Genomic DNA, 18,396 nt, shown 5'->3' with positions numbered 1-18,396 from the left:
ACGGGGCTGTGGGAGCCCTGAAGTCGCTCACATTGAGCTTGTGTTCCGCTGGGCAGTAAAGGTGTTGGTTTTGTACCGCCTTGTCATGGTGCTGGCACAAGAACCGCGGTACCGATGTCACCGCAGCTGTGACGCTGTCCCTCATGAGGGTCCCCAGCTGTCACCCCCTCCTCAATCCCCTCTTTGGTGCCTGCACTGCTGCTCTCAAATGTGTTTATTGGGGGCTCACCAGCTTCCTTGCACACAGAGACAGACAGACGGCCACTCGGATGGACAAACGGCCACTTGGACAGGGAGACACTCAAGACAGACAGACAGATGCTCCATGGGCACAACAGACACGGGCACACAGTGGCTGGAGCAGGGAGCCAGGCCAGGGGATCTGGTGCTGGGAGCTGCGCTCTGGGCTCTCCCTGCGTGCCAGCGGGTGCAGCAGCAGCAGCAGCAGCTCGGACGGCAGTGACACGCGGGGCAGTGAGGCGGCCCCTGGGGCTGAGGGGGCACAAGACCCCCCCCCCCCGGGCCTGAACTCCCCTCTTTGGTGCTGGACCCCCCCTCTTTGGAGCCCCTGCATGGGCACCGCTCCCTCTTGCCAGCGGGATTGGGGAGCCCGGCCATAGAGTGGGCTCAGGCACAGGGGTCACGGCAGTGCGGGCAGCCCCCCATCTCCTCCTGGTACCGCTCCACCTGCAGCGTGCAGCAGGTGACCCCAAACCGGGCCCGCAACTGCGCCGTGGCGTCGCGCAGCACCAACTCGGGGTCTGCGCCGGCATCTGGGGAGCAGGAGTGGTGCGACTCAGCCTTGGGGTGCTGGCACTGCGGCACGACCTCCGGCTTAGGGGCTGGCGGCTGTGCCAGCTGGTGAGCCTGGCACCGGGCACTCACCGACAGCACCGGGCAGTCACCCAACCCTCGCTGACAGTACCGGGCATGCATTGGCAACACCAGGCACACACCGGGCATTCGCTGACAGCACCAGGCATGCACTGAGCACTAACTGGGCACTCGCCCGCAGCACCAGACACGCACTGAGCACTCACTGGGTGCTCCCCATGCTCACAGCAGTACTCACCGATGGCCACATGTGCCGACAGGGCGGGCTGGCCCAGCGTCAGTGCCCAGAGGTGCAGATCATGGGTGCTCTGTACTCCGCTCACTCCCAGCAGCGTCGCCTTCACTGTGTCAAACTCGAGGCCCCGCGGTGCCCCTGCCACAGTGCCTGTCACATGGGGATCCCCACCCCTGCGCCCCACAGCCACCCTGCACCCCCTACAACCCTGCTTCACCCCCCACCCTCTGCATCCCTTGTGCCCCTGTACCTCCTACAGCCTTTGTGCCTCCCTGCTGCCCACCTTCCATGAGGACCCTGAGGACGTCCCTGAGGATGGTGATGGTGGAGCCGAGGACGAAGACGGAGAAGAAGAGTGTGCTGATGGGGTCTGCGATCTTGTACTGGGGCTGTGGGGAGCGGGGATTGCTGGGGCTGGGGGCACCCAGCATGGGGAGCCAGTGCCCCACAGCACTCGATGTGGGGTACCAGTGCCCCATGGTAGCCGGTGTGGGGTGCCAGTGCCCCAGTGCCCCACGGCATGCAGTGTGGGGCTGCAGGAGCCCACACGGGCACCTTGGCATAGATGATGGCGGCAGCAGTGAGGACGCCCAGGCTCTGCAGGAGGTCACCCACGACATGGACGAAGGCGGCGCGGACGCTGGCGCTGCCGGGCTGGGCAGGGGGGAGCCTGCAGTCCCTGCTGCGGGGGCCCCCAACACCACAGCCCGTGGGGGTCTGGTGCAGGATGTGTGCCATGCTGGGGAGAGCAGGGAGCATGTGGGGCAGGGATCGCATGGGGCCAGGGAACAAGTGGGGCCAGGGCATGTGGGGCAGGGATCGCATGGGGCCAGGGCTGATGTGGGGCCAAGCTCAAGTGGGACCAGGGATTGCTCTGGGCAGGGCACCTGTGGGGCCAGGGCACTTGTGGGGTAGGGATCACACTGGGCAGGGATCGTGTCAGGTCAGGGGTGCGTGGGGCCAGGACATCTGTGGGGCAGGGATCACATGGGGCTGGGCTGGTGTGGGGGCAGGGCACACATGGGGACAGGGATCTCTAGGGCACATATGGGGTCAGGGTGTGTGTAGGGCAGGGCAGGTGTGGGGCAGGGCCGTACACCAGGTTGACGCCGACGGCGCCGGCCGAGGTAGCCAGCATGGCACGCGCCTCGATCTCGTAGTCATTGCTGATGATGCGGGCGGCTGCCAGGTAAACGAGGGCCCCGGTGACCACCCAGATGGAGAGGACGGAGGCCAGCGCTCCCAGCGTCTCTGTGGGATGGAGCCATCAGTGGAGGAGGCTCTGGCCATGGGGCTGCCCCACACTGCATCATGGAATGGTTTGGGTGGGAAGGGACCTCAAAGACCATTGAATCATGGAATGGTTTGGGCTGGAAAGGACCTCAAAGCCAGTTCCTTCCCCTGCCATGGGCAGGGACACCTCCCACTGGATCAGGTTGCTCCAAGCCCCATCCAACCTGGCCTCAAACACCTCCAGGGATGGGACAGCCACCACTTGTCCTGGCAACTGCATCCAGTTGAGGATCCTGCTGGCAGGCTGCTATGGGTCCCCTTGTGTCTGTGCCCCTCAGCTCACCAGAGCGGTGCCAGCCGAAGCTCATGGTCTTGGTGGGCGCGTGGGTAGAGACGCGGAGGGAGAAGAGGCTGACAGCCATGCTTCCCACGTCGGTCAGCAGATGAGCCGCATCCGTCATGATGGCCAGGCTGTGTGCCAGGTACCCGCCTGCGGGCGCAGGGCGGCTGCACCGCATCCCCCGCAGCCCCCCAATACCAGCCCCCTGTCACCCATCACTTTTCCCTGTTACCCACCCCCTTCCTACCCCCGTTATCCATCACCAGCCCCAGCAACCCATTACTTATAGAGACCCCATTACCCCTCACTCCCCCATTACCCATCACTGCTCAGCCCCTCATCGCCTCCTCAGCCCCCTATTATCATTCCCAACCCCCCATTACCAATCACCCCATGCTCGCTGTTACACCCTATGCCCTCACTCCGATTCCCATCTCCCCATTCCCAATAACCCCTTTTCCTGAACCACGTTCTGCATCACCCCTCACAGCCCCCCATTCCCATCCCCATCGCCCTCAGTCTTCTGTCCCAAATCACCCCCCCATCCCCGTCCCCCGTTACCGATCACCTCCCCGACCATGAAGGTGCAGCAGACGGCGCAGGCGATGCTCAGCTGCCGGTGGGCCCGCAGCCCCCCCGGGCCGGGGCTGGGGGCGAGGGGGCTGCAGTGGCACCGAGGACCCGGAGGGGACGGCGGGACCAGGGCATCGCGGGGACCTACAAACAGACTGGGGGCGGGGGTCACCGACGGCTGTACCGGTACCGGTGCTCCTGCCCTCACCGCTGCCCGCATCCCTGCCCCCGCATCCCTGCCTGCATCCCTGGGGCGGGAGGAGCGGCAGTGCCGGTGGGAGTTGGGCAGTGATGGGTGTTACGGTGATCGGAGAGTCCCGGGGGCGCTGCCGGGGTGTGGGGGTGCCGGAGGGTGCGGGGGATGCGGGTGTTGGGCTGCAGGTGAGCTTGGGGGGATGGAGATATCGAGGGAGAGGGGGGTGTCGGGGGGAGGGAGAGCCGGGGGTGCCGGTGTGGGTGCAGGTTCCAGGGTTGCAGGTGGGGGGACCAGCGGCGGCAGTGGTGGGCGCTGGGGGGGGGGGGGGGGGGGGGTGATGGGGATGCTGGACGTGCCGAGGGCTACAGAGGTGCCAGGGGTGATGGAAGAACAGGGAATGGCGGTGCCGGGGTGCTGGAAGTCCTGGAGGAGCTGGGGCGCTGGGTACCGGTGAGGGATGTGCTGAGGGTGCCGGAGCTATGGAAGCGCCAGAGGTGCTGGTGTGGAGCTGACAGAGGTACCAATGATGGAGGTGCTGGTGCTGGGGGGGTGTCAGGGGTGATGGAGGAGCCGGGGGGGCGATGCCGGGGTGGGAGTGATGGAAGGGTCGGTAACGGAGGTGCTGAGGGTGTCGGGGCGGTGGGGGATCAGCGATGGAGATGACGATGCCGGGAGTTGTGGGGATGCAGGGTGCCGGGTTGATGGGGTGCCGGGGGTGGTGGAGGCGCCCGGGGTAGCGGAGTGCTGGTGATGGAGATTTTGGTGCCGGGAGTGATGGAGATGTTGGTGATGGAAGTGCCAGGAGTGCCGGGGCGCTGAGTGCCAGGGATGATGAGAGGGTGCCGGGGTATGAGGGTGCCGGTGATGAGAGTACCGATGACACAGGTGCCGGTGCTGGGGGTGCTGGTGATGGAGGTGCCGATGCCGGAGGAGCCGGGATGCGGTGCCGGCTGTACCTGTCGAGGCGCAGGCTGCCGCCGGCGGGGCCGCCCCGCGGGCTGACGAGGCGGGCGCTCTCGGTGCCGGTCGGGGACTCCATCGCGGGGCGAGCGGCAGCGGGCAGCGGCACCCAGCGCTCACCGGCACCGGGACTGACTCCCCGCCCCGGACACCGCCCCCTGGGTAACCCACGCTTGTTTCAATTAGACCCATCAGACCACGCCCCCTGCATAAGCCCCGCCCGTCAGTCCCTCACCAAGCCCCGCCCACTTGCCAAGCCCCCACTCCACGGCAGACCCCTGGCCCCGCCCCCTTGCTAATCCCCGCCCTCCTCCGTCCCCCTCCGCCCCATTTGAAGGAAGCATGGTCACGTGAGAAGGGGAGAGGTCTAGCCGAACAGAAGGCGAGGACACGCGGAAGGGGGCGTAGTCGTTGAGCGAGGGGGCGTGGCTTATTCGGATAGGGGCGTGGTCTGTATGGAAGGGGCGTGTCTACGTAAGGGAGACAATACTGGAGGCGTGGCCAAACGTGAGATGGGCGTGGTCGTAGGGAAAGGCGTGTTCTGGTTGACCATGGTCTTGTGGAAGGGGCGTGGCTTCACGGGACCTGCCGACTGTCTGAAGGATGAAGAGGGGGGTGACCTGGTGAAAAAGAGGGCGTGGTCTGATCGGAAGGGCGTGGTGTGTAGAGGGGGCGGGGCCTTCCCCGTCCCGGCAGCCCCCGCTTCTCTCCCGGCGTCCCGCGCTCCCGCCGCGGCGGCCGTGCTGCCTACCGATTCTCTCCTGGTTCCCTCCCGGCGGTCCCCGCGCCGCCCAGTGCGGCGATGGCGGCGGCGGGCGCGGAGCAGCGTTGGGGCACGGCGGGCGCGGGGCCGGTGCCGCTGTCGCCGCTGCTGTCCCGGCTGCCGCTCGCCCCGTCCCCGCGGCGCCGCACCGGCAGCCAGTGCAAGCCCGAGCCGCCGCTGCTGCGCACCAGCACCCGCACCATCTACACCGCCGGGCGCCCGCCGTGGTACAGCGAGACCGGAGCGCCCGTGGACGAGGCCTTCGTTATCGGTCAGCTGGGGGATACGGGATGGGGAAGGGATGGGAGCTGGGATGGGGAAGGGATGGGAGCTGGGATGGGGAAGGGATGGGAGCTGGGATGGGGAAGGGATGGGAGCTGGGGAAGGGATGGGGATGGGGAAGGGATGGGGATGGGTTGAGCTGGGATGGGAATGGGAGCTGGGGAAGGAGCAGTGATGGGAAGTGGGAGCTGGGGAAGGGATGGGAGCTGGCAGTGGGAGCCCAGCTGGTGAAGGGGTGGCGATGGGATGGGACAGGAATCAGCCAGAGAAGGAATGGGGGCCAAGATCAGAGCTAGAGAATGCATGGGGCGGGGATGGGACCAGGATTGGAGCTGGGAAAGGGATGGGCCTGGGTTTGGAGCCAGGGAAAGGATGGAGCAGGAGTTAGGGAAACAATGGAGCTGGGCACTGAGCTGTGGCTGGGTAAGCGATGGTTCCAGAGCCAGAACTGGGACTGGGATGGAGCTGGGGCTGGAGAAGCGGTAGAGCCGTGGCCAGCACCTGTTTGCCGCAGGCCTGTGCGGTGGCAGCGCCTCAGGGAAGACAACAGTGGCGAGGCGGATCATCGAAGCACTGGACGTGCCCTGGGTCGTGCTGCTCTCCATGGATTCCTTTTACAAGGTGAAGGCGGCGGGCTGGGGGCCCAGTGGAGCTGAGCAGCGCTGATACCGCTAGAGCGACCGCAGCGCTGTGCAATGCTGGGAGCTCAGGGGAGCTGGAGCGGTGCCGGGATAGCCAAAGTGATGCTGAGTGGTGTCAGTGCTGGTGTGGCTGGCATGGTGCTGAGCAGTGCTGGTGCCGGTGGAGCTGGCGCGGCACCAAGCAGTGACAGTGGGTCTGGGGCGACTGGCGTGGCGGTGCCTGTGGATCTGGGGCAGCTGAGCAGTGGTGGTGCTGATCCTGGGGCAGCTGGCGAAGCACTGAGCGGTGCTGGTGAGTCTGGTGCGGTGCTGAGTAGTTACTGTGCAAGGGAGCTGGAGGAGCCATGTGGTGCCGAGTGATGGTGGTGCCAGTGGATACAGGGAAGCGGTGAGGTGCTGGGCAGTGCTGGTGTCGGAGGAGAAGGTGTGGCACTGAGCAGTAGTGGTGGTAAGTGGGCAAGCACGGTGCTGAGCAGCACCGTTGGAGCCAGGGTGGTGCTGCGTGGTGATGGTGCTGGATGTCTGCTGCAGCACTGAGCATTGCCAGTAGACCCAGCGCGGTGCTGAGCAGTGCCGGAAGGTCCAGTGCAGTGCTGAGCAGTGCTGCTGCTGGGCAGCCAGTGCGCTGCTGGGCAGTGCTAGAGGGGCTGATGTGGTGCTGAGCGTTGCCGGTGCTGAGCAGCCAGTGCAGCGCTGAGCGGGGGCAGTGCCTGGGGAGCTGGCACTGAGGGTTGCTGGGGAGCCGGCCGGTACGGTGCTGAGCAGCAGTGGTGCCCGCAGGTGCTGGATGAGGGGCAGCAGGCGCTGGCAGCCCGCAGCGACTACAACTTCGACCACCCTGATGCCTTCGACTTTGAGCTGCTGGTGAGCGTGCTGCGCAAGCTGAAGAAGGGCAAGAGCGTGAAGGTGCCCGTGTACGACTTCACTACGCACAGCCGGCGCCGAGAGTGGGTGCGTACTGCGCATGGAGGGCTGGGAGCTGTGGGGAGAGCCCTGGAGATGAGGGGGACAGGGAGGGGCTGGGGTCATGGGGTGCAGGAGGTTCTTTTGGGTGGGGCTAGGGGCACAGGGATGGGGAAAGCACAGAAATGTCTGTATGGATGTGGACCTGTGTCGGAGTTCCAGGAGAGGTGGCAGTGTGGAGCATGGAGAACACAGGGAGGACAGGGCTGGGGGAGGCATTGAGAAGGGGTTGGGGATTCCAGAGCCAGGCCTGGGCCCTGGGTCCGTGCTGGAGTTGGATACTGTGTGCCGGGGTGAGAAGGGGTGAGGGTGCAGGACACGGGGGTTCTGCTGAGGTGTTGCCACACCAGTGTGTGTGGCATGTGGGATGGGAACAGCTGTTATCTGCCTGCAGAAAACGGTGTACGGTGCCAATGTCATTGTGTTCGAGGGCATCCTGGCATTCGCCAACAAGGAGCTGCTGAAGGTAGCGCTGCCGCTTGCGGCCATCACGGTGTACAGTGTGGGAGGTGCTGGGTGCATGTGGTGGGTGGGATGCGCCTTGTCCTGTCTCGGTTCTCTGTGCAGCTGGGGGTGGGGGCTGTCAGGGGAGCGGTGCTGGGTGCGTGGGGCAGGCGGGGTGTGCCCAGCCTGTCATGGTGGCGCTGGGGCCAGGGGTTGTGGAAGGAGAGGTGCTGGCAAAGCGTCTCTGAGTTGGAGGGTCTAGGGGAGACAGCACCGGGCGCCATAATAGCAGGGTCTTAGAATTATGGAATTGTTTGGTTAGAAAAGACTTTGAGATCATAGAGTCCAACGGTACCTGTTCACTGCTAAACTTTCCCTGAACACATTGTCCACCTGGCTTTTGAACCTTCCAGGTATGGGGACTCCACCACTGCCCTGGGCAGCCTCTGCCAGGGTTTCACCACTCTGTCAGTGAAGGAATTATCAGTGAAGGAATTGTTCCCAGTATCCAATCTAAGCCTCCCCTGGCACAACTTCAGGCCATTTTCTCTCATCCCCTCCCTTGTTCCTTGGGAGCAGAGCCCTACTCCTGCCTGGCTCCAGCCTCCTTTCCAGGAGCTGCAGAGAGCGATGAGGTCTCCCCTCAGCCTCCTCTTCCCCTGATTAAACAGCCCCAGAACCCCTGGGCTCCAGACCATTCCCCAGCTCTATTCTCCTGCTCCAAACATGCCCCAGCCTCTCAAGGTCTGTCTTGGAGTGAGGGGCCCAGAACTGAGCCCAGGATACGAGCTGTGGCCTCACCAGTGCCAAGTGCAGGGGAACAATCCCTTCCCTGCTCCTGCTGGCCACCCCATGCTGATCTAAGCCAGGATGCTTTTGGCTCGTGTTCAGCCTCAGCCCACGAATTCAGCCTGTCCTGATGCCTCTGTGGACTCTTCCTGCCCTCCAGCCCATGAATCCATGCCCAGATCCCTCTGTAGAGTCTCCTTACCCTCAAGTGGATCCACTCTCCCACCCTGCTTAGTGTCACCTGCAGAGTAGTTGGACCTGGCCATGCCACGGGCAGTGGGGCATAGGCAGGGGCTGCGTGGCGGGTGCTCACCCCTCCCAGTTTTCCAGCTCCTGGACATGAAGGTGTTTGTGGACACGGACTCTGACATCCGGCTGGTGCGGCGGCTGCAGCGTGACATCATGGAGCGTGGGCGCGACATCGTGGGTGTCATCAAACAGTACCACAAGTTTGTGAAGCCAGCCTTTGAGCAGTACATCGAGCCCACCGTGCAGGTGGCTGACATTGTGGTGCCCCGTGGTGAGTCTGCACAGCGCTGGAGCCGACCGGAGCGTTGGGAGTGCAGGTCCTGGGATGGGGTTGGGGAATGGGTCTGACCTGGCTCCTTCGCTCTCCCATCAGGTGGGGAAAACTTTGTGGCCCTGGATCTCATCGTGCAGCACGTGCACAGCCAGCTGGAGAAGGTGAGGAGTGGGATGATCCAGGGCTGTGGGTGAGGAGTAGGAGGGCTCTGTGCCCAGAGAGGAGGATGGTGCTGTTCACTGCCCAGTGCTCCTGGAGCATCCAGAGGCTCTCGGTATTTCCTCTCCTCTTATAAAGGCTCTTGGTGCAGATTTTGGGATGCAGTGGGGAAATGGGGATGAGTCCGGACACAGGGATGCCAGGCACATGTGGTCTAGCCTGGCCTCGCTCGCCTGCTGTCCCTTCAATCCACACAGCGCTCCAGGCTCTTGGCTGTGCCCCCCTTGCCTCCTGTCCCCCTCGGTCCCCACAGTGCTCCAGGATCTCAGCTGTCCCCCTGCCCTTGCCTGCTGTCCCCCTCGGTCTCTGCAGGACTTCGGGATCTTGATTATCCCCTTTGATCTGTCTGTGTCCAGTCGTGGTTCTGCCTTGGGTTCAGCTGCAGGAGAAGGGATGGGAGCTGGGCTGGAGTCGTTCTTGAGGGGTCTAGGGCTGCTCTTGGGGTGTCTGGAGCTGCTCTGGGAGGTCTGGGACCACTCTCACAGGGACTGGAACTGCTCTCGGCAGTCCAGGGCCACTTTCTGGGGAGGTCTGGGGTCACTCTTGGGGATTCAGGGCTGCCCTTGGTGGGGCTGGAGCTGCTCAGGGGCGTCCAGGGCTGCTCTGGGGAGCCTGTCCCCACCCTCAGGGCACCATCCCTGCCCTGTGCAGTAACCAAGTGTCCTTTCTTTCCATGCTGGATGGCTCCACTCCACACCTAGCGCGAGATCACAGTCAGGTACGCGGGGACCCTGCCAGCCCTGAGGGGCTGGCTCCTGGGCTGAGGATGAGGGGCTGCCAACACCCACTCAGTTCCCAGTCCTCCCAGCACCTGCTCTATTCTGTTCCCAGTCCTGCCAGCACCCGCTCCTCTATCCCAGAGCCGGGCTGAGGTGCCGGAGCAGAGCTGCTCTTCTGTGCTGCCAGGGCAGCTGCCAGGCAGGCAGCTGCTTTGGGGTTGCCCTGCTGCAACCACAGGCTCTGGGATAACCCATCCCACAGCACCCGTGCTGGATCGGTGCAGGTGGCTCCCTGCGCTGCTCCTGTCCCTTTCTGGGGCACAGTTCCTGCCCTGGATGTTGAGGCGGCTCCCTTCTGTGGCAGCAGTGCCCTGTGCAGTCCCTGTCCCCTGGGACGCAGTGTCAGCAGCAGTGGGATCATCCTCACAGCTCCAGTCTGATCCCAGGGGACACAGCCAGGCGTTCCCTGTGCCAAGCTGCTGCTCCCACTCCGCAGCCGCTAGCCGAGGCTTTCGTGTGCCGAGGCTGCCAGGAGCTGGGTTTGTGGTAGGGAGGTTTGTGCTGGTTTTATAGGATGGTGCTTCTTTGGGATCTTATGCCCGTACCAATGTGGGGTTTCCCAAGGGAACAGGAGGTGCCCAGCCCATGTGGTGGGATCTCAGGAGGGAGCGTTCCTTTGGCCAGGGGCCATGTTCCAGTCCAGGGGGGCTGGTGTGGTGTCTCTGTGCCTGTGCTGGCTCTGATCACTCGTTCTGTATTCCAGGGCTGCCCTGGCCTCTGCCCACCAGGGGCAGCCACTGCCAAAGACGCTGAGTGTCCTGGAGAACACACCACAGGTGCGAGGCATGCACACCATCATCCGGTAGGTCCAGCCTCTCTGGCATTCCCTTCGCCCTCCTTTCTGTGCAATCACATGACTAAACCTGTTGGGAGTTTTCCTCCTGCTGCCTGTGGGGCTCCGGCTGGAGGTGTTTCCTCGGAGCAGAATCATAGAATGGTTTGGGTTGGAAGTTCCATCCAGTTCCAATCCCCTGGCATCCAGCAATCCTGCTGGATCAGGTTGCTCAAAGCCTCATCCAGCCTGACCTTGAACACGTCCAGGGATGGGGCAGAACTGCTGACTAAACCCTGTCTGTGAGCACCACATCCACATGGATTTAAACCCCTCCAGGGATGGAGACCCCACCACTGCCCTGGGCAGCCTCTGCCAACGCTTGACAGCCCTTTCTATGTAGGAGTTGTTCCCAATATCCAATCTAAATCCTCCCAGCACAACTTCAGGTTGTGCCTACAGTACTTGAGGTTGCAATAGGAACTTGATCCAGTGGGAGGTGTTCCTGCCCATGCAGGGGGGTGGAACTGGATGGGCTTTGAGATCCCTTCCCACCCAAATCATTCCATGATTCTCCAGAGGCTCTGCATGACAGACACTAAATACTCATCTGTAGCTGCTCTTCCCATCTTCCTCCTTGAAGGTTGTGTCCCTTTGCCTCTCTGGGAATGGCCATCTCTGCCCTGCCTTAATGCCACAGGCATTGGATAAGTGTAATCAGCTTAGACTTCGGAGTTTGTTCAGCTGCCTGGGGAGGGTCAGAGTCCGGCAGTGCCTCTCATCCGGGGTTCCTGTAGCGGTGCTGAGCATTGGGAACCATCAGCGTGAATGGCAGGGCTGCAGAGAGTTGGACTTTGCCTCTTCCAGATGGTAAATGGAAAACACCACATTTATGAGGGGCGTTGCCTTGGCCGCCAGCCTCCCCCGCAGTCCTGTGGCACTCGGGGAAGAAAGGAGTGACAGCGCTGTTACTGGGATCTCAGAGCTGAGCAGCTCTCGTGGTGGGAAGCCCCGTCGTTCCACACAGCAGGGTGGCTCCTATTTCTGTCGCTCGTAGGTGACATTGGCAGCGCTGGCCCGCTTCCACGTGACTTCAGTGCGGTGTATAATTGCTCATGGTCCCCTTGCAGGACCCTCTGGGCTCCTCTCTGCTTCAGAGGCGCTGTTCCCTGCCAGAGGACTGGGAGGGGATGGATCACCTTTGCCAAGCTTCCTGCCCCTCAGTGCATGGAGTTACTGTATCCTGGCAAATCTGATCCCTTGTCTGTGTCCCGGCTCCCACAGTATCGCCAGCCCCTCTCTGCCGTGGCAGCCCTCACGCAGTGCCAATCCTCCCACTGGTGCTGCCTTCCAGAGCGCCTTGGCACCCAAACCTGGCGCCAGGGTGCAGCGAGCCAGGATTCTCCCCAGCCTCCCTGTTCCACTCAGTATTTTCTAGTGTGGCTCCCTGGGAGCCAGCTTGTTGATCTCGGCGTGCCAGGCTGCTGCCAACGCCATTCCCTGTTGCTCAACACTGGGGACTCCTCTGCGCGCCAGCCTTCTGTCTCCAAGGCGCTCCTGGAAGGGTTGTGTGGTGGCAGTGGGTGAGCATCTCACTGGGTGCAGTCACAGCAAATTCTGGCTTGGCATCTCGGGGAGAGGCGGTTTCCAGAGTCATTTTTGGTTATGGAGAGGCAGAAATGTAGAAACAGCCCTGTCTGAGTGATTTAATTCACAGTCGGGCTGGGAACACACAGTGTAATAAGAGGGGTCACAGCTTAAAACTATGGAATCATTGAGGTTGGGAAAGCCCTCTCAGCTCATCCAATCCAACTGCCAGCCCAACTCTGCTGTGATAATTAAACCATGTCTCCGAGTGCCTCGACCATGCAGTGTTTGAACTCTTCCAGGGATGAGGACTCTAACACTGCCCTGGGCAGCCTCTGCCAGGGCTTCCCCACTCTTTCCGTGAAGGAATTGTTCCCAATATCCAATCTAAACCTCCCCTGGCACAACTTCAGGCAATTTCTTCTTATCTCCCTTGTTCCTGGGGAGCAAAGCCTGACCCGTGACTGGCTCCCACCTCCTTTCCGGGAGCTGCAGAGAGCAATGAGGTCTCCCCTCAGCCTTCTCTCCTCCAGACTAAACAGCCCTCAGCTGCTTCCAGAATCCCTGGGCTCCACTTCCCCAGCTCTGTTCTCCTTCTTTCAACATGTTCCAGCCCCTCAGGTCTTTCTTCAAGTGAGGAGGGGCCCAGAACTGAAGCCAGGATTCGAGGTGCAGCCTCACCAGTACTGAGTGCAGGTTGACGATCCCTTCCCTGCTCCTGCTGGCCACACTGTGACTGATCCAAGCCAGGATGCTGTTGGCCTGCTTGGCCACCTGGACCATTGCAGGCTCATATTTGGCCGCTATTGACCAGTACCTTTTCTGCTGGGCAGCTTTCCAGCCACTCCTCCCCGAGCCTGAATCTTCCAGCTCATGGAACTCTGGTATCGGGTCTCGTTCCCTTGAGTTGGTGGAAGCATCAATGCTGTGTGCTGGGTCTCTGCCGCATCTGAGCGATCCTTTCTGCACCCCAAGGACATCTCAGGCCCTCTCTGCTGCAGAAGAGCAGTGTTTGCTTCCCACCACTTGCACTGTAGTCACCCACACTTCAGGAAGGCTCTGGGACCTCCTGCATGGCACAGCCTGTCTGTGGGGTGGGCCACCCTCCTCTCTTAGCAGGTTTGCTCAACTGGAGCCTCTGGACTTCGTGTTCCAGCAGGATGCGGTGTCCTGCACCCGAGCTGCCTTTGGGAAGTGTGTGGCTACCTCAGCAAGGGTCAGGGCGAGGTGATCCCTGTGTTCCCTGTGTGCCAGGAAGCTGCCAACACCAGAGAAGGTGGCACAGATGTGAAACCTGTCCATGCCGGGCTTCCCCACGATGACATCTTTGTTGGAGCTGTGGGCAGTGGGACTGAGAGCAACCTCAGCAAGTTTGCCAGTGACAGGTGGAGCAGAACTGCTGCCAGTCTCGTGTGCCGGGAGGTGCTTCCATGCTGCCGTGGGCATGCATGTGGGTGAAGCTCACCTGTGCTGGCAGCTCACACTAAAGGGCTGGTAGACAGGGTTCCTGCTTCTCCCAGACAAGAACCAACTTCCCCACTTCCCTGGGAGTCCCTGCTGTCCCAGGTTAGCACCACATTATCTAGGTTGCCCGGTCCCTGTGGAGCGCTTGGCTTGGCTGTGAGTTGTTGATCTGGTATCTGCGCCTGTTGATCCGCCTGTGAGCACGTTGGCTGGGTTGGCTGTCATCACGGCACGATGTGAGGAGTGGCAGATGCTGTCCCAAAATACCGCGTAAAAATATTCAGCATCCTTCTGCTTCTCCTGGGCAGGTGCCAGTTCCACCTCTTTCATTTGGGAACTGGCAGATGTCTGTAGGCTCCTCTGCTCCTTAGAAAACCACGGGCCGTGTGCAGCCCATGCTGCTTCAGGCACAGGAGAGGGAACGGATTTCAACTGTGTTTTCTTATCTGCCCTCCATCGGGTGAATCCACCTCTTGGTGGTTCACTCATTGAGCCAGAATCATGGAATGGTTTGGGTGGGCAGGGACCTCAAAGATCATAGAATCCTGGAATGGTTTGGGTTGGAAGGGACCCCAAAACCCATCAAGTTCCACCCCCTGCCATGGGCAGGGACATCTCCCACTGGACATCTCCCACTGGATCAGGTTGATCAAAGCCCCATCCCACCTGCCCTTCAATACCTCCAGGAATAGGGCAGCCACCACTTCCCTCGTAGGAAAACATTTCTTCCCAAGATCTCATCTCAATCTCCCCTCTTTCACATCGTTCCCCTCATTGTATCCCTGCACTCCCTGATAAATGACACCGAAATCACACCCGGCTGCTTGTTCCTTTACCAAAGCAGCCACAGATGGCGAGGGGCAGAGGGTGACATCCTTGGATCCTTTATGATCATACTTTGAACTGGTCAATTTTGGCATCTCCTCCTTTTCCTGCTGAGTGGCTGCTTACCCAGGGTACTTCTCTGGAGGAGCCGTCCTGCTCCTGGACACAGCCCTCGGGGAAGCATGGGACTAGGATGGCCCTGCATGCTGGTAGTGAGCGTGGTACGCTGCGGTGCTGGGCTGCATGAGCCGTGTGCTGTCAGGAACATGGGTTTCATCCAGTGGTTTTGTTGTGTGCAGAATGAGTTGGCAACGCGTGGTGTGCTCGAGGTCAAAGCGCTCCCAGTAGGGGATGCCAGCCGCTTTCCCCTCTGTCTGGCACTGGGATTGGTGCATGTGTGCACGTGATTGGCTTTGTTCCTCCTGAGGGACACGGGGAAGGTTCCTGCGGGTCACATCCTGCCCTGGTTTTGTTCTGGGGGTTGTTTAGTTTATTTTTTGCCGCCCTACGCCCTTTAGTGCTGTGATAATGCCAGGTATTGCACAACCTGCCTGGTTCCCAGTAGCTTCTCTGGTGTGGTGCAGAACCGAGAGGAGCCAAGATGGTGTCAGACGTTTCCCATTTCCAGTGTCCGGTATCCCAGCTGCTCCTGGCCTCAGTGCAGTCTGGTCTCTCCCACACTCCCAGAGCCAGCTGTCTGGCTGTGCCGTGCACCATCCTGGTGAGCTAGTCTTCCGTCAAGTGCTCCCCTGACAGGGCTGTGCAAAACACTTCCACCTGCTCCCTGGTTTCTATTGCCCCAAATGCCAATGGTGCTGCCTGACCTTTGGCTGCTCCTGGCCCCGTTTTACTCCTGGCTCTTCCCACATGGTGAGCAGTTCTGTCTGGAATCCCCAGCCCCGGAGCCCTTCCTGCAGGGGCTCAGCCACAGTGGGAGTTGGAACCCAAAGCCAGCAGTGCTCTGCTCACTTCCCAGGCACCACTGGTCCGAGTCGGATGTGTATCCACATGGTGCTGCTGGGGTTGTGCTTGCTTCTCTCTCAGTGTCATTGGCATTACTGGCTTTGCTGGTCCATCCAGTCCACCATGCAGAGTTAGAGCCGTCCCATGCCCAAGTGAGGGCTGAGCAGCGCTGCGTGGTATCTTTCCTCTGCATCCCAGCTGCCACAGGCTGTGGCCTCCGTTGGACAGGCTGAGAAAGTTGGGGTTGTTCAGCCTGGAGAAGAGAAGGCTGTTGGGAGACCTTAGAGCAGCCTCCAGTACTGAAAGGGGCTCCAGGAAAGCTGGGGAGGGGCTCTTGATCAAGGAGTGCAGGGATAGGATGAGGGGAACAGTTTGGAGCTGAAAGACGTAAGATTGACATGAGATCTTGGGAAGAAATGTTTTCCTGGGAGGGTGGGGAGGCCCAGGCCCAGGCCCCCGTTGCCCAGAGAGGCTGCCCCATCCCTGGGGGTGTTGAAGGCCAGGTTGGATGGTGCTTTGATCAACCTGATCCAGTGGGAGGTGTTACCCACAGCAGGGGGTTGGAACTGGATGTGCTTTGAGGTCCCTTCCAATCCAAACCATTCTATGATTCCTGGGGAATTGGATGCATTTCTTGACCCTGTGCTCCTCTCTAGACAAAACCCCCAGGTCTTCAACAAGCCCCATCTCCTCCCCGAGAGCTTCCCAGTTCCCATGGGCTGCTCCTCGTTCCTACCAGCCTTCTGCTGCAGGATGGAGCAGGGACTCTGCTTCCGTTTTACCTCGTGTCCTCCCTCCACAGGAACAAGGACACGACCAGGGACGAGTTCATCTTCTACTCCAAGCGCCTGATGAGGCTGCTGATCGAGCACGCCCTGTCCTTCCTGCCCCTGAAGGTAAGCGCCTGCTCTGTGTGTGTGGCCACAGCCACAGCTCCCCCTCTGGAGCCCCTGTGCCACACAGATGCTGGTTCTGCCTCCATCCCCTTCTCCTCCTTTTGGCAGTCGGTGACAGTGGAGACGCCACAGGGGACGATGTATGAGGGGAAGCGGTTCCACAGGCAGAGGGTGAGATGTTGTCCTGGCCCCTTTCCTCCCATGGGCATGGGCTGGTAGAACATGGTGGCTCCTGGGATCCACCCTGGTGCAGATGTGCTGCTTGGCAGGGCTTGAACCCAGCTCCCGTGGTGCCAGAGCCCCAGGAGCTCGCTGGAGCAGCAATGTTTTTTCTCCTCCCTTGCCCAGATCACCGGTGTGTCCATCCTGCGTGCTGGTGAGACCATGGAGCAGGCCCTCACAGCCGTGTGCAAGGACATCCGCCTGGGCAAGATCTTGATCCAGACCAACCATGACACTGGGGAGCCCGAGGTGAGTGGTAGATGCTGTTCTGGCATGGAGCCTCCCGGTGCCATGGGATGGGTGACAGCCTTTCCTTCCCCCCTCAGCTCCACTACCTGCGCCTTCCCAAGGAGATCAGTGAGGACTATGTCATCCTCATGGACAGCACCGTCTCCACCGGCGCCGCGGCCATGATGGCCGTGCGTGTCCTGCTGGTGAGTGGCTGGGGTGGTGGGATTGTGGCGAGGGAACACAGCTCTTCCTGCGCTGGCTGCACTCCCACGGCTCCACCTCCTGCAGGACCACGATGTGCAGGAGGACAGGATCTTCCTTCTGTCCCTGCTGATGGCTGAGATGGGCGTGCACTCCGTCGCCTACGCCTTTCCCCGTGTCCGCATCATCACCACCGCTGTGGACAAGCGGATCAACGAGGAATTCCACATCATCCCAGGCATTGGTGAGCACTGAGCAGGCTGTGCTGTGCTGTGCTTCCCGGGCTGGTATCCAGCCCCAGCACCGCGATCCGGTGCCTGCAGCTGCGCAGAGGGTCCTGAGAGGGGTGGGATAGCAATGGGGCCAGTGCTGCTGTCACCTCACTGGGTTCCTTTGCCCCTCAGGTAACTTTGGGGACCGATACTTTGGCACCGATGCTCCCTCTGCCTGGAGTGAGAATGACAGCACAGACTGCTGAACTGGCTGGCCGTGGGGCCACCAGCCGGGCTGGCCACCGGGCCACCCTCACAGCCAGGAGGAGCTCAGAACTGCCAGCCTGTGCTCCCTGACCCACAGCGCGGCCCCCAGCCCCCAGCTCTCTTAGACATGGACAAGCCCCTTGCTGCCCCCTGCTCCCTTCCCCGGTGGAATGCCAGGATACTGGAATGGGGCTCCAGTAGCCTGGAAGGGAGCAGGGATCTCACTGTGTGTGAGGAGGAGGAGGACGGGGTCCGGTCCCTGCAGCTCCTCCAGGCATGTCTGGGCGCTGGGCTGGCTTCCTCACTGGAACCTTGCTGGAATCCGTATTTATTTGTATTTATTGGGAGTAGCTGTCCTGGCTCTCCTGCAAGACTGGAAAAACCATCAGGGATTGGGGCTCTCCTCAAGGAATCACCTTGGCCCCATGATTTTCACTCCATTATCTCTGTCTCTGGCCTCGCTCTGGGCTGTCCATCCACACTCCAGGCTGTCCGACTGCACTCCAGGCTCTCTGACTGCACTCCAGGCTGTCCAGCCCCACTCCAGGCTCTCCGGCCATATTCCAGGCTGTCCAGCTGCACTTTGGACTATCTGGCCGCATTCCAGGCTGTCCAGCTGCATTCCAGGCTGTCTGGCTGCACTCCGGGCTGGCCGGTGGCACTCTGGGCTGTCCAGCCATGCTCCAGGCTGTCTGGCGGTGCCGGTAACTGCTGGGAGGGTTTGATATCCCAGCGCTCTCCCGGTGGTGCCCAGCCCCATGGTGCCATCCCAGGGACCAGAGCTGCTCCTGGGATCTGGGGCGCTGTCCCCCGTGTTGCTCAGGTGCTTGGAGAGGGCGGCGCGGGAGCAGGATCGGCTCCGGAGCGGGGCCGGCGCCCCGTGTCCTGGTGCCCCAGCGCTGCCCCCTCCCCGCTGCCCCGGCTGCCTTTGTTTTGTACCCCAATAAAGGAGCAGCGCGACCCAGGAGCTGCGTCCGGTCCT

At 61.6% G+C, this 18,396-nt stretch overlaps 2 protein-coding genes across 8 annotated transcripts; one reads left to right on the top strand and one right to left on the bottom strand.

Annotated features, from left to right (window-relative positions):
- Positions 1-171: 171 nt before the first annotated feature.
- Positions 172-4,904, bottom strand: SLC30A3 (solute carrier family 30 member 3). 6 transcript variants are annotated; one of them, XM_054061696.1, is made up of 8 exons: positions 4,286-4,904; positions 3,204-3,370; positions 2,646-2,792; positions 2,167-2,320; positions 1,625-1,808; positions 1,320-1,458; positions 1,073-1,207; positions 172-773 (listed from the first exon to the last, which is right to left on the bottom strand). In XM_054061696.1, the coding sequence occupies exons 1-8, from the start codon at positions 4,561-4,563 to the stop codon at positions 628-630; spliced, it is 1,350 nt and encodes a 449-aa protein (XP_053917671.1). In that variant the 5' UTR covers positions 4,564-4,904; the 3' UTR covers positions 172-627. The 6 variants fall into 6 exon arrangements, with proteins under 6 accessions (XP_053917671.1, XP_053917672.1, XP_053917673.1 ...); XM_054061697.1 differs by having other exon boundaries at positions 1,353-1,458; XM_054061698.1 differs by having other exon boundaries at positions 2,646-2,809; positions 4,286-4,568.
- Positions 4,905-5,049: 145 nt separating this feature from the next.
- LOC104068792 (uridine-cytidine kinase-like 1) lies at positions 5,050-18,360 on the top strand. 2 transcript variants are annotated; one of them, XM_054061695.1, is made up of 14 exons: positions 5,050-5,405; positions 5,931-6,037; positions 6,838-7,008; positions 7,415-7,486; positions 8,584-8,773; positions 8,876-8,962; positions 10,399-10,405; positions 10,478-10,576; positions 16,188-16,281; positions 16,390-16,452; positions 16,630-16,752; positions 16,830-16,937; positions 17,023-17,179; positions 17,340-18,360. In XM_054061695.1, the coding sequence occupies exons 1-14, from the start codon at positions 5,174-5,176 to the stop codon at positions 17,411-17,413; spliced, it is 1,584 nt and encodes a 527-aa protein (XP_053917670.1). In that variant the 5' UTR covers positions 5,050-5,173; the 3' UTR covers positions 17,414-18,360. The 2 variants fall into 2 exon arrangements, with proteins under 2 accessions (XP_053917670.1, XP_053917668.1); XM_054061693.1 differs by lacking the exon at positions 10,399-10,405 and adding an exon at positions 9,697-9,713 and having other exon boundaries at positions 8,876-8,937; positions 17,340-18,359.
- The last annotated feature ends 36 nt before the right edge of the window (positions 18,361-18,396 follow it).

This window comes from Cuculus canorus, chromosome 3 (genome assembly GCF_017976375.1).
Source record: "Cuculus canorus isolate bCucCan1 chromosome 3, bCucCan1.pri, whole genome shotgun sequence".
NCBI classification, from domain to species: domain Eukaryota; kingdom Metazoa; phylum Chordata; class Aves; order Cuculiformes; family Cuculidae; genus Cuculus; species Cuculus canorus.
Note: the sequence above shows the minus strand (reverse complement) of the source record. Positions and strands in the feature narration are given on the sequence as shown.

Coding starts and splice junctions, on each gene's coding strand:
- LOC104068792 (XM_054061695.1), top strand. CDS start 5,174: ATGGCGGCGGCGGGCGCGGAGCAGCGTTGGGGCACGGCGGGCGCGGGG. Junction 16,453..16,629: donor AGCGGTTCCACAGGCAGAGG/GTGAGATGTTGT, acceptor TCCCTTGCCCAG/ATCACCGGTGTGTCCATCCT. Junction 17,180..17,339: donor CCACATCATCCCAGGCATTG/GTGAGCACTGAG, acceptor TTTGCCCCTCAG/GTAACTTTGGGGACCGATAC.
- SLC30A3 (XM_054061696.1), bottom strand. CDS start 4,563: ATGGGTCTAATTGAAACAAGCGTGGGTTACCCAGGGGGCGGTGTCCGG. Junction 3,371..4,285: donor CACCGGCACCTGTGTCATCG/GTACTCTCATCA, acceptor CCCCGCCCCCAG/TCTGTTTGTAGGTCCCCGCG. Junction 1,809..2,166: donor GCCGTCGGCGTCAACCTGGT/GTACGGCCCTGC, acceptor TGCTCTCCCCAG/CATGGCACACATCCTGCACC.